The sequence below is a fragment of the Xyrauchen texanus genome, chromosome 6, assembly GCF_025860055.1.
Source record: "Xyrauchen texanus isolate HMW12.3.18 chromosome 6, RBS_HiC_50CHRs, whole genome shotgun sequence".
Lineage (NCBI taxonomy): Eukaryota > Metazoa > Chordata > Actinopteri > Cypriniformes > Catostomidae > Xyrauchen > Xyrauchen texanus.
This window is the reverse complement of record NC_068281.1, coordinates 35,651,121-35,665,394: the sequence shown is the minus strand read 5'-3', so window position 1 is coordinate 35,665,394 and position 14,274 is coordinate 35,651,121. Positions and strand designations below refer to the sequence as shown.

At 40.4% G+C, this 14,274-nt stretch overlaps 1 protein-coding gene across 1 annotated transcript in view; it reads right to left on the bottom strand.

Moving 5' to 3' along the window:
* Positions 1-844: 844 nt before the first annotated feature.
* LOC127644597 (adenylate kinase isoenzyme 5-like) overlaps positions 845-14,274 on the bottom strand; it is a 116,172-nt gene continuing 102,742 nt past the window's right edge. The window contains exons 12-14 of the mRNA XM_052127849.1: positions 11,517-11,633; positions 3,398-3,592; positions 845-1,603 (exon numbers count right to left, since the gene is read on the bottom strand). Of these exons, the coding sequence (XP_051983809.1) occupies positions 1,538-1,603; positions 3,398-3,592; positions 11,517-11,633 (378 nt within the window). The 3' untranslated portion in view covers positions 845-1,537. The remainder of the gene's footprint in view (positions 1,604-3,397; positions 3,593-11,516; positions 11,634-14,274) is intronic.

The window sequence follows — 14,274 nt, the reverse complement described above, 5'->3', positions numbered from 1 at the left end:
TGGGAAAATGATGACAACGTCTATTGCTGGGTGAACTCTGTGCCTTTAATTGAATATGCCTAATAAAAGTTGGGACCTCGACTTCATTTAAAAGAGGACTAATCAGGTGTTAGTAATAATAATGTCATACTTCAGCCACCAGAGGGTGGTACACTATTGATGAACGCTATCTGCTATCTCTATATCGTTTCCTCTGCTATAATGTGACAATGTGTTTACACCTCATGAATGTTTTATTTATATCAACATCTTCAGTTTAAGTAGTGCTTTAAAGGTTTAGTCAAACAAAACTTAAAATTCTCACATCATTTACTCACTCTCATGCCATCCCAGATGTGTGAGACTTTCTTTCTTCTGCTGAATTCAAATGAAGGTTTTTAGAAGAATATTCCAGCTCTGTAGCTCCATTCATTGCAAGAATGGTGGCCAGAAAAATCACAAAGTCAGTGTAAAAGTAATCTATAAGACTCCAGTGGTTTAATCCATGTCTTCTGAAGCGATATGATAGGTGTGGGCAAGAAACAGATCAATATTTATGTCCACTTACACGGAGACGGCTCTCAGCCAGTAGTGTGGTTTTGGGGCAGTGCCACATGTTTGTTTGACCAATGTAAGATCGGGGACTGATTGTGAAAAGTGTAGAAAAATAGTAATTAAACCTGCAATTCCGTCTGATGACTAGCAGCACAGAAATCGTTTGCAGCTGCTTTAAATTTGCAGCTGAGAAACTACCAATAATTTGTAGTCTTCTTACACAAACCATTAAAATCGATGAAAACATTATCTCTTGCTCTCAGCTACTGTCTGAAAAAAATGAAAACACATAAACATATGATGTCTTTATTTCATTCTGCTTGATGTCTTTATTTCATTCTGCTTGATAAGGAAGAATATAGTTATCAGACCTCATTGCGAAATTCAATCTTTCATTAAACCTGGAACCCCAGTATAACCATCTTTCCCTCCAGCTCATTCATTTCTGCTTTCAATCAACTATACAATGGCAATAAATTACTTTTCTGGCATGCTTAGCACAAAATAAAGCACAAAATTACATAAATTATACATTAAAAAACACTCTCCCGTTGCTGGTTCATTCATGCTGAACAGTTTTGCAGATTCCAGTTCTCAAGGTTAAAATAATGGTTAGGTGACATGGTAAAAGACACCATTTACTTCCCATCAGACTGCAGTAAATAAACGAAACACCGGTAATGTACATGTGGTGCAGAACTGAATCACTTCATATGGAAAGCTACCTTTAGCATTTAGCATAAATGTGCAATACCAAGAGATAACAATTGGCACACCATGGGTAGATTTATTACGCAGGTATATACAGAGAAGGAGGCTGGCGTGAAATCGCAAGATTGCCAGCTGCTTGCAGCTGGATAGTAGTTTTCCAAGTGGACTTGACAGAAGCTGTTATATGAGTGTGTGTGAGGAACACTTGTGAAAATGATTAATGCGAGTCAGTCTGCATAAGAGCTGTAGTTGATGGTTGTGTTCTCCAGCGAGCAGTGCGGTTCCAAAATCTCTAGCAGGAGTCCAAGACCAGACAGATCTGCTCAAAGACATCTTCCGGGGGCTGCTCAGCATCAATCTAAACACACAAAGACACGATAGGCTGTAAAAAATCTTAAGCTGAAAAGTAGGGCATCAACCCACAGGAGAACTGCCATATAGCACTAATAAATCCTAAAACATGCAGCTGCTCTGAATGCAATAAGAGAAGACTGAAAGAGATGCATCTTCATGTAGAGTGTGCTGAGGGGGAAAACAAAGTCTGTAATATTGAACACCTGACCTGTATGCTGATTTTTGCTGATCACCATCACTGAATCATCTGTTATGGTTATAGTGCAACAAATCCATTTTGATTGACTAAAATTCCTTTTCAAGGACAAACTGATAAACAGATTGTAAATGATCTAGGATTCCACATTAATGCAAGACAACTCCATTTTAATGTTGCTTTACTACAGATGTTTTATATATTACAAAATAATTTCAAAAATCACTATATTTGTGGGAATTTGTCAAAAATCACAGGCTTCTCCTTTGTTGGAGTGGTGGTGGTGTAGTGGTCTAAGCACATAACTGGTAATCTGGTAATCAGAAGGATGCTGGTTCAAGCCCCACAGCCACCACCATTGTGTTGGAGTGGTGGTGGTGTAGTGGTCTAAGCACATAACTGGTAATCTGGTAATCAGAAGGATGCTGGTTCAAGCCCCACAGCCACCACCATTGTGTCCTTGAGCAAGGCACTTAACTCCAGGTTGCTCCAGGAGGATTGTCCCTGTAATAAGGGCTCTGTAAGTCGCTTTGGATAAAAGCGTCTGCCAAATGCATAAATGTAAATGTAAATGTATGGCACTCCTACTCTAGCTAAAAGCTGGGACCAACACCACCTATAAATTAAGGTTCCAGTGAGGACAATTGTTGGAGGATTTAAAGGCAGAAATGTGAAGCTTATAATTTTATAAAAGCACTTACAATAATTCTTCTGTTAAAACTCTTGTATTATTTGAGCTAAGTTGTTTAAATCGTAATTTTAACAGTTTTAGGTTTTATGGCATGCTTCATGGCAACAAAGTTGTAAAAGTGGATGTTATGTTTACAGATTGGTCCCATACTCTTCCATTGTAAGTACCTCATTGTAATCCCGATCTTTGCTTTTATTTATTTTTTTAAGAAAAGGACAATTCGAAATAAATTATTTTGATAATCAACATTAAGTATTTTCCTAAAATGTACTATGATACACCATGGTCTTTTGGACATGTACTGTGGTAGTACGCTTTTTTATTTTTTATTTTAAGCACCATTATGTACCACAGTAATTTCAGTACCATTGTATATCAAAACAACATGGTATTACCATTTTGGCAGCCAGAATACTTTTTGGTAAAACTAAGAACTGGTCTGATTGAACTTAATCCTGCCTTGTCACCGTTTCTTTGCTAGTGTATGTTGAGATTGATCCTGCTCACGTTTGGTCAAAAGATTTATCTTCATCCACTCAGTATAACCAGAAAGACTGCTTCCCTTTCAGAGAGATCAGAGGATATTTCAAATAGAAATCAGATGCACTGTGGCCATTCAGATCCTTGAGCCACAGAGTGAAAACTCCCTGACACGACAGACCCAAATCTGGCTAACACAGATGTGCTTTGTGTGGTCAAAATTAGACTTATCAAAGATAAAGTGCATTATAGGTTGAGATGCAAGTACTGGAGCAAAATCACAAGTATTCTGAGCGTTGATGCTGAAATGTTCCCCTTGAACTTGAGGTATAGAGCAGCCAATCAATTATATTGAAACATCTCTGCTGGATTCATGAATTGGTTCAAGTTATAGGTTAGTTCTTTACTTAGCGCAAACTGGCATATCTCACCTTATGAACAATTTCTCTGTGTTCATAGTAAATGACCACTGGATTGACCAGACTGCAGAATCCGTCCACTCTGCAGCGAGTGTCTCTGTCTCGAGCCTCTTTAGTGTGCAGACTGCAGCTGGCCCTCTGCTGCAGCCGTCTCCTCATGATGTCTGCAGAACAATCCAGTAACAGCACTATATCAGGTTGCCCCATCTGAAACACACATATGCACTCAGATTAATGTGATTACAGGTGTTAAGAATGAATCTGTGCAGTGTCAATTCATTTGGTGTCAGTCTGGATGTCCGGATCCGAAACAAGGTTGTAACATTTTAAATGAACATTTCAATGTTACTATAGACATTCAAGTTCCATTTCTCTCTCACTCACTCACTCACTCACTCACTCACTCACTCACTCACTCACTCACTCACTCGACGTTGTGTTGATGTAGTGACACTACGGATCACCCTTGAGAGCCCGAGACACCTCTGATCTTTGATAAAAGGCCAATGGGAATTGGCGAGTGGTATTTGCATGCCCCTCCCCCGGACATCCGGTTATAAAAGGAGGGACGTGCATACCGCTCATTAGATGTTCTCTTCGGAGCAGAATGGTCGATGGTTCAAGCTGAGCAAGCGATTTCCATCCCTCACCTCTGCTGGATCCTTACGGCACATTACAGTGGCTTTCTCCCCTCTCTGCACGGGTGCACTGCAGAGATCGCCCCTGGGCACTTCAGCAGATCACTTAAAGTGTATTCTAAAAGAGTATTTTCCTTCATATATATTCTAAAAGAGCGGTACACATTGGAACGTCTTTTCCAAGACGTGTCTTTTTAAAGTTGTCTTTCTGATTGTGTGTTATTCCTGGTTGCGTTCAATACCTCTCGCCTTCTGATGGCCACAATCACTGTCTTTCGCAGACGTCCCATTCCCCGGCACGCTCGTTTGCTCCGGTTAGGCATTTGGGTGAGTGAGCCGGCTCGTCCCAGGGCGAGTTCGACCTCTCATTCAGTGCCCGTGAAGGCGATGGGCTCTCGAGCGCAGAATCGGAGAGCGGGCTCATCCTGTCTGAAGCGGAAACCTCCACTGGGCTTCCTCCCTCAGGTGTGGTTGGCCTGTAACAGGCAGATGTAAAAATGACAGACATGCTTTCCCGGGCCGCCACGAGCGTCGGTCTAGAGTGGAACCCTCCGCTATCCCCTGATCCCTCGCGGCTTGATGATTGGTATCTGGGCTCGCGGCGCCACTCACAGCCACGCCACAGTCCCGATCTCTTGGCCCCCCCCACTCTCACTACCCTCATTGGCAGAGCAACCAAGGGTTTACTCTGCGATGCCCCCTGTGGATAAGCCAAAGCTCCCGTCCAATGCCTGTAGGCTCACGTCTTCCTGACGGCTATAGCATACAGCACCACCGGACAAGCCTCTTCCGCCCTGCACACCATGGCTCTCCTGCAAGTCCACCAAGCCAAGGCGCTGAAAGAAATGCACAAGGGTAGTTCTGCCCTGGGATTGATTCAGGATCTGTGCTCGGCGACCGACCTTGCACTCCGGGGAATGACGGCACAGTCTCTCTGGTGGACGATGTCCACACTGTTGACTTAGGAGCGCCACCTATGGCTTAACCTGGTCGAGATAAGCGAGGCCGACAAGACACGCTTCTTGAATGCCCCCATCTCCCAGGCTGGCCTTTTCGGCGACACCGTTGAGGACTGCCCAGCAGTTCTCGACAGTGAAGCAGCAGACAGAGACGGACCCAGAAAGCGGTGTGGTTCAAGACCCCGCACTCCGCCTGCTCTTCGCCAAGGGCGTCTCCCTGTGGCGGCTGCACCGGCTGCACAACAACCCACAGCCATGCTTCCATGGCCAAAATTGGATGGCCAATACATTAAGTAAAACATTTTATGGATTGTATGGATTTTTGTGGAATTATACAATGGATAATGGAACAAAGGAATTCGGAGACTGTGAAATTGAACCGACAGCAGTAATCGTGAGTAAATTGAAATTAATTAAATGCACAGAGCAGCCGTACTCACATGCTCACAAATGCTTTGTTTTGTTGAAGATTAAGTCATTAGTTCATTATCTTAAAATGTCGTTGCTTTGAAGAAAAGGATTAAGATACGTTTAATATTGATGAATATTTAAGTTAAAATGGATGAAAGATCTGAAGTAATCACAGAAGAAAATCTTTTTAAGTTGTTTGCTAATCGCAGAGGAAAGCTTGGAGGTCTTACTCGGAAACAGAATGAAATTAATTATCTCATCGAAGCTGGCAAAAATATAGAATTAAATTGAAAGGTTCAATACCATCTTGGCAGAATTTATGGTTTTGCAGGTTGCTGTTCATAGTTTGTTAAAAGATGAAGAGGAAAAGGAAGCAGAGCATACTGACTTAGTTATTCTTAAGTAATTCTTACTTAATTAGTAAACTAAATTAATTTGTTTTAGAGAAATTCTGAGTGGAATTAGAAGTTGGATGGGTGCAACAGAAGATGAGAACCGAGAAAATAATGAGGGTTTAGCAGACGCTATTGGGCCAGATGATAGTGTGTCTCAGATAGCAGAAAAGGCCCGTATTCAAAAGTAAGTCACCGCTAATGCCCCCAGTATTGTCTCTAGTAAGTGCAGCATATACATCTGCAGCTTACTTGCAAGCTGAAGCAGAGCGTGCTGCTCTGAAGGTAAAAGCAAAAGCTCTTGAACGGACGCATGCTATTGACATGGAGGAGGCCTGTTTGAAAGCAAAAAAGGAAAAGCTTGCTTTAAATGTTGAGCTGGCCGCAGCTGATGTAAAGGTGAAAATTCTCAAATCTGCATCGATAACAACATTTCAAAGAAGTGTCTCAAAGGTATATTCCACTGGTTCGTTTGACTCTGATTACATTCTTCCTGCTGTTACTCAGGCAAAACCATTGTGGGATAGCTCAAGCATTGCCAAAATTGTCAGACAAAAGAGTAAGTCCACGTCATCTTACAAAACAACTGATTAAAAAAGACGTAGAGCTCACTCAAACAACCAGACGTGGCGTCAGCCGATTTGCAACCTAAACATTGCGTGCATAGCTGTCTGCACATGTATCCTCGTACAGGTTATGAAGAAGCAAAGAAACAATTGGAATTGAATATTGGAAATGATGTTAAAATAGCATCTGCATTCACTGATAAAGTTTATAATTGGCCTGGTATAAGAGCAGAAGATGGGCCTGCTCTGAGATCTTTTGCACTTTTCCTAAGAAGCTGCTTCAATACAATGCAGGAGGTCGGTTATAGTGAAGACCTAGAAAATGCTGCAAATACGAAACATTTTTATCTAAGCTGCCCCTTAAACTGCGTGATAAATGGAGAGCCATTGCCTGCAGCATTCAAGAAACCGGCAAACAAAAGCCAAAGTTCAAAGATCTCTTCGAGTTTATTGAAAGCAAGCATGTGTCATATTTTATCCAGTTTTTTGAGAAATTCAAAGTCCAGCAGATAATAAAAGACTTCTTAAACCAACAACCTTAAATCCTAACATCAAACCGGCCAGCAGGGGGAGCAGTTTTGTGGTAAAGACCACACATTGGAGTTCTCTAACATGTTCAAAAGGAAATCCAACAAAGAACAGGTGCAGTTCATGTAAGTCAATGGTATGTGCTTTGGGTGCTTAGGAGAGCACATGAGCAGCAATTGTCAAGGCGTTTGTCACGACAGATTTGGAATAATCATCCAACAGTACTTCATAATTGATAGAAAAGAGAGCATTCAAATGAATCTCAAGCTAGTAAAATGAGTCATTAATGTCAAATGCTTTAGTCTCCATGGATACTGGGAGTCACATTGGTGCCAACTCTAAAGACTGTGTTCTCGCTATAGTCCCAGTTAAAGTAAAGTTGAAAAATGGAAATAAAATTATACAGACTTATGCCTTCTCGATCCAGACAGCTCTGCAACATTTTGCACTGAATTACTGATGAGAGAATTGAATACTACTGGACGAAAGATGGATATACTTTTGAAAACATTGGGTCAGGAGAAACCAGTTACTAGTTATAAAATCTCTGGACTTGAAGTAGTGGCTTTGCAGGGAAATACTTACCTGGCATTACCAGATGTTTTCACTCAAAGAGGAATCCTAGTCACTAAAGACAACATTCCCAAAATGCAGGACATAAAAAGATGGTCTTACCTGAAGGTAAGGTTACCTCTGGAGCCTTGGAGAAAAATTAATAGTGAGGGTAGTGGACCTTCACTCCTTGGTTGGGTTATTAATGGCCCACTGAGCCTTGATATAGATGGTGATGGGTGGGATGCTTCAACAGCTCAAGTTAACCGAATATCCATTGGTAGCCTGGAAGACCTGTTAATCAGACAATATAACCAAGACTTCGCAGAACAGCAATAAGAACAAAGGGAAATATCTGTGTAAGACAAGCAGTTTATAAACATATTGTCATCTTCAGCCACTCTTAAAGATGATCATTAGTTTGAAATTGCCATTTTGTAATGCTAATGTCAACATGCCCAATAACAAGAGCATAGCCCAGCAAAGAGCACAACACCTTTTAAAAAGGTTTCAGAGAGACCCGTCATTCTACAAAGATTACAAAGATTTTATGAATGATGTGCTTACAAGAGAATATGCAGAAATCATACCTCGGGATGAGTTGGATCCAGTGAGTGGAAAAGTGTGGTACATACCACACCATGGAGTTTATCACCCTCGTAAAGGGTGTTTGCCAATTGCATTTATGACCGATATTCCATCAGGTGAGAGTGAAATTTGCTCTTTTGAATACAGCAGAGGATTATCAAAAGGATTACGCAGCTGATGTTATAAACACAATCAAACAATATTTCTATGTAGATGACTACTTAAAATCCATTAACATGGATGAACAAGCAACATCCCTCTATTGGCAGCTAACAGAGGTGTGTGCCAAAGGGGGCTTTGGACTCAATAAATGGATAAGTAATGATCGCTCACTTTTGTCTGCTATCCCTGAAGAGAACAGAGCCAAGGCTGTGAAAAACAGGACCTCAGTATAGACCAACTTCCCATGGAGATGGCCCTGGATTTTCAATGGAACATGGAAAGTGACACATTCATCTTCAGCATTGAAATAAATCCCTATTCTACAACAAGACGTGGCATACTATCCATTGTTAGTTCTCTTTATGATCCCTTGGGCTTTGCAGCACCAGTCATTCTTCCTGTTAAGCAAATTCTGCAGGAAATGTGCAGAATAAAGTTCTAGAGAGCGTTCCACTGTACATGGCTCTAAGGTGGAAGAGATGGTTAGATGAATTGTGTCTATTGAATATGTTCAATGTAAACCGGTGCTTCATTCCCAAGGGTCCTGGGGAATTAACATCAGCAGAGTTGCACCATTTTTGCGATATCAGTGAGGCTGGTATTGGTGCTGTGTCATACCTGCAAGCATCTAACAACAACAATGAACATCACGCTACATTCCTCGTGGGATCCCCACTGCACCGCTGAAACAAACAACAATAACTAGGCTGGAACTCGCTGCTGCCGTCTTAGCCGACAGTCTGGACAAAGTGCTGAAAACCAAACTATAGTTTCAGTTGAAGGAATCCACCTTCTGGTCAGACAGTTTTAAGGTATATTGGAAATACTACAAAGAGATTCAAAACATTTGTGGCATGTTTTTTGTGGCAATTGTGTCTTTTATTTAGTCCCACTCAATAGTAACATATTAGAAACATATCAGTTCCAAGCTAAATCCTGTGGATGCAGCCTCACAAGGAATAAGGACTGATGTTTTTCTTAAGTCTAAAGCCTGAGTTGATGGCTCTGTCTTTCTTTGCCAATCACAGTCTCAGTGGCCAGGAACCGCAGAAGTAAGTGTGATTCAGGATGATGATCCAGAAGTGAGAAATTACATTAATACCAATGCTATTATGGTAAAGCAAGACGAATGTTCCACAAGCAAACTCCTGAACTATTTTTAAAAATGGACAAGCCTCAAAAGAGCAGTAGCATGAATACTGAGGTTCATAAAGATTCTTCAACAGTGGAATGAAGAACAAAAAGGGTGCAGGACTTTCTTTTTTCAAGGAAATAAATGTCTGGCAACAGACATAAATGAATGGGTGCAGTACCTAAATCCTGCCACATTAAGACTTTCTTTTGAGGATTTGTTCCAAGCAGAGAAGGCAATAGTGCGCTTTGTGCAGAGACAGTTCTTCAAAGAGGACATTGCAGTGCTAAGCAAAGGTAATGTAAAGAATTTGTACAAACTCAACCGAGTGATTGTAAATGGAGTATTAAAAGTTGGTTGAAGGCTTAGTAAGGCAGCCTTACCTACTGTACAGAAACAAAACACCCTGCAATTATGCCCAAAGTCAGTCATGTGTCAAAGCTCATTCTGCAGCATGTGCATGAAAAGTTTGGTCACAGAGGAAGAAATCACATGTTGTCAACTCTGCGCCAACAATATTGGATACCACATGCCAATGCTGCATGCAGAAAAGTAATCAAGGAATGCATAGTCTTCGAGCGACTCTTCCAAATGACAGGTGAGCAAAAAATGTCTGATCTTCCTGTTGACAGGATCTCTGCTGACCTTCCTCCCTTTACACTGAAATGGATTACTTCAGGCCAATTGATGTTAAAAGAGGACAGAATATTGTGAAAATGTATGGTGTTATTTTTACCTGCTTATCATGTCGTGAAATGCATCTAGAAGTGGCCCATACTCTTGACACTGATTCCTGCATAAATGCAATTTGAAGATTCATATGTCGAAGAGGCCATGTCAAAGAGATCAGGTCTGATAATGGAACTAACTTAGTTAGTAGTAATCGTGAATTGAAACAAGCTTTGGAATAACTGAATCGAAGTAAAATCCAACGCTCTCTTACACAGGATGGACTTTTAACCCATGCAGCCCATCACAGTGGCATCTGGGAGCGCTTGGTGCAGGAGGTCAAGAGGGTGCTTTGTTCTGTGGTAATGCAGCAAGTACTGGATGATGAATCCCTGCTTACTGTTTTCTTTGAGGTGGAGGCCATTTTGAATGACCATCCAATTACACCATCTTCGAATGATCCAAACGACCTTGAGGCATTGACCCCAAACCATATCCCTCAACTAAGAGCAACCCTGTTTTACCTCCAGGATTGTTCAAAAGGGAAGACCTCTACATATGTAGATGCAGGTGCAGTACATAGTGGACCTATTTTGGAAAAGATGGATAAAAGAGTATCTTGAGTTGATGCATGAGCGTCAAAGGTGGAATAAAGCAAGGCAAAATTTGGTGTCACGGTATTTAGTGCTCATAATGGATGAAACTGTTCCCAGAAATTCGTGGCACTTGGGGTGTGTAACAAGGACAGTGGCAGACTCCAAAGGATTAGTACGATGTGTATATGTAAAGAAACGTACAAGTGAGTTGGAGTGGCCAATTAAAAAGCTCTGTCTTCTACAAGAAGCAGTATAAACTGATTCAGAATTCTTCCCTCTTTTGGAGTCAAGAACTTTGCTCTTCACATACACTGACAAGCACCTCACCTGCTCATTACTTACATTGTTGCATCAAAGTTATTACACATTACACCCCACACACGTGTGAATGGAATATCTTACTTTGAATGTAAAAAACAAAAACAATAATGTACTACAAGGAATTTTGAACTCCAAATAATGAATTATCATGTATATCAATTAAGAATTTTTTGATCACTTAGGGTTATTGTGGCTACTGATGAAATATTGTTATAATTGGTTGTAAGACAACAATTAGGGGCTGGTATGTTGTAGCCAATATGTAAAGCAATTACAGTATTTGGTTACTTGGCATAGCCTATCGTATATTCGGGCTGATACACGACCTCTCCCCTTCGCGCCGGGTCCCTGTCAGTGTTTATTTTGCGATAACAACTGGCTGACTGTACATTATTAAACAGTTGGTCATGCATCTTTTAATTATTACAAGGTATTTGATTATGGGTCTTAATTCCACTATTCAAAAACGACAATGCCACCAAGTCTGGTTGACTTCCTGTCTGTGTGCCCAGCACTTTACAGCAAGTTGTGCTAAATTTTAAAGATACCTCATTGTCAACTGCAGGAAATCTTGGCACGGCTTCCTGTGATTTAGTGGTTTCCTAAAAAACACTGACCTTTGCTTCATAATCTTGCGCCTGCTTTACATTCTTCGGGAAGCCAGTGACCAGGAAGCCCTTCCCCTGACGGAGAGTGGACGCCATGGACTCGCACAACAGATCCAGCAGTGTCTCCTTAAACACACACACACACACACACACACACACACACACACACACACACACACACACACACACACACACACACACGTTGTGTTTCCATGTTTTATGGGGACTTTCCATAGACATAATGGTTTTTATACTGTACAAACTTTATATTCTATCCCCTAAACCTAACCCTACCCCTAAACCTAACCCTCACAGAAAACTTTCTGCATTTTTACATTTTCAAAAAACATAATTTAGTATGATTTATAAGCTGTTTTCCTCATGGGGACCGACAAAATGTCCCCACAAGGTCAAAAAGTTTCGGGTTTTACTATCCTTATGGGGACATTTGGTCCCCACAAAGTCATAAATACACGCTCACACACACACACACACACACACACACACACACACACACACACACACACACACACACACACACACACACACACACACACACACACACACACACACACACACACGACACTTGAAACGTATGCACATACTGTATATGCACACCATTTATCAGAAAGGATGCATGCAAAATACACTGGTAAGAAAACACAAACACTCAAAAACTGAAACACACATTAGCTAAGAATTGATCACAGCAAATGTTAATGAGAGTCATGCTGCTAGGCAACAACACTGTAACATAAATCATCTGATTAAGTCAGAATCCCTATGAGCCACACAAACCTCAGAGGACTTGATCGACAAATAAAACACAACAACATGAGGCTTTCCTCATTGATACTAGAGTTTAATCTGACTTTATTTTGACAGCAAAATAACAATGGACATTGAAATCCCTGCTTAATTAACTGTTTAAATGATCTGTGATGGTAGAATATATAATGTTATGCCAGTTCCCATGCAGAGGAAAAACCTTTGAAGATTCTTCAACCGATAATAAAGAGCACATTGGTGAAAAGAGGGAATCTGACTCTTATGGACATACAGAGCTACACTGAGTAAATCCAGTCAAATCTAACCTAATAATAGTTGTAGTTGTCTATGGGTTAAGTTTATCTTATCTTGTTGATGTTCTGTAGCTAAACCAACTTACCTATATCAGCTGTTGGGTAACAATTAAAAAGTGTCTACTTTTAACCCTTATGTTGTGTTCTGGTCATTTTGACCCGGACACCGTTTTATCATACAAATATTGTTTGTAAGACAAATAATCCAATTGGAATACAATTCCTTGACTTTGTTGACATATGGGGGGACTCTCCATAGACGTCCATGCATTTTATGGCTTTTAAACATATCTAATGATAATTTATATCCTCTAGCCTACCCCTGCCCCTAAACCTAACCCTCACAGAAAGCTTTTTGTATTTTTACATTTCCCTCGTGGGGACTGCTGGCTGGGCCCCACAATGTAGGTGATCTCAGGTTTTACTATCCTTGTGGGGACATTTGGTCCCCACAATATAGTATGAACATGTACACACACACACTGACACACACACACACACACACACACACACACACAATGTTTGTTAAGCGCTTTTTAGTGCATCGTCTTTGAGGAATATTTCAAGATATACTTATCATATTTTGTTGCATTTGGGCTCATTTGAAATGGGATAATCTGCTGTAAGTTGGAATGTGACATTGATTATGTTATACATATTGAGTATGTTTGAGGAAGTAATAAGAAATACATGACAAAAAGCAACCCCTGTTTATTATATTTATGTGTGTCAGTGGGAATTTCATACACTAATACTCACTGCAGTTTGGCTTACGAGTGAAACAAATTTGCTCATTGTATTCTAATAATTGAGACCTTTCCAATGATATCCAATGACACATGGCTATCTCATCATTTAATGGCTTTACCAACTATAATTGAAATAAATAATATAAATATGAGAATAATATAAATATAAATGATGAGAACGAAACAGTTACTCTTACACTTATTTGACCCTTTAACCTAACCCTTATTTGTCAGCTATATAAAAAGCAATATTTAAGAATTGGTAGGATCAGCTATATGTATAAGTCAAGATTCTAGGCTTTAAAACACTATTTGTTCAAATCAAGCAAATGTTTAGTCACTTTTTATGTAATTAGGGCCTGAGCACCGAGGACCCTATTGTATCTGCTCCAATTTATTATTATTATTCCGTATTCAAGTGAATTGCATTTTTGAGGGCCTAAACATACTCGAAAACTCATGAAACTTTGGACACGTCAGAAGTGGCGAAAATTTACATCTGATATGGGTTTCAGAATGAGTTGTGGCAAAATGGCTCGATAGCAGCACCTACAAAATTTCAAAATTGTGCGCCACGCGCTACGTTTTACCTACGCGTATGAAACTCTGTATACACGTGCAACATGCCAAGACCTACAAATAAGTCTCTTGGACCCAAGTTAACCCCCATTAGTTAACTAATGTTAATACAACCTTTTTTTAAGTACTGCCTGTTAATTAAAAGGTTGCCTTAATCGTTTCTAGACCCCTTACACATAGTGAAGTGTCACCAATGTGGTGACATTCATGATAAATACATTCTGACTAACTTCTTTTGTGTTCCACAGAAGAAAGTAAGTCACACTAGTTTGGAACAACATGAGAATGAGTAAATGATTTTATCTTTTTGGTTGAACTATCCCTTTAAAAAAAATGGGCAACCACTCTACAACCTTA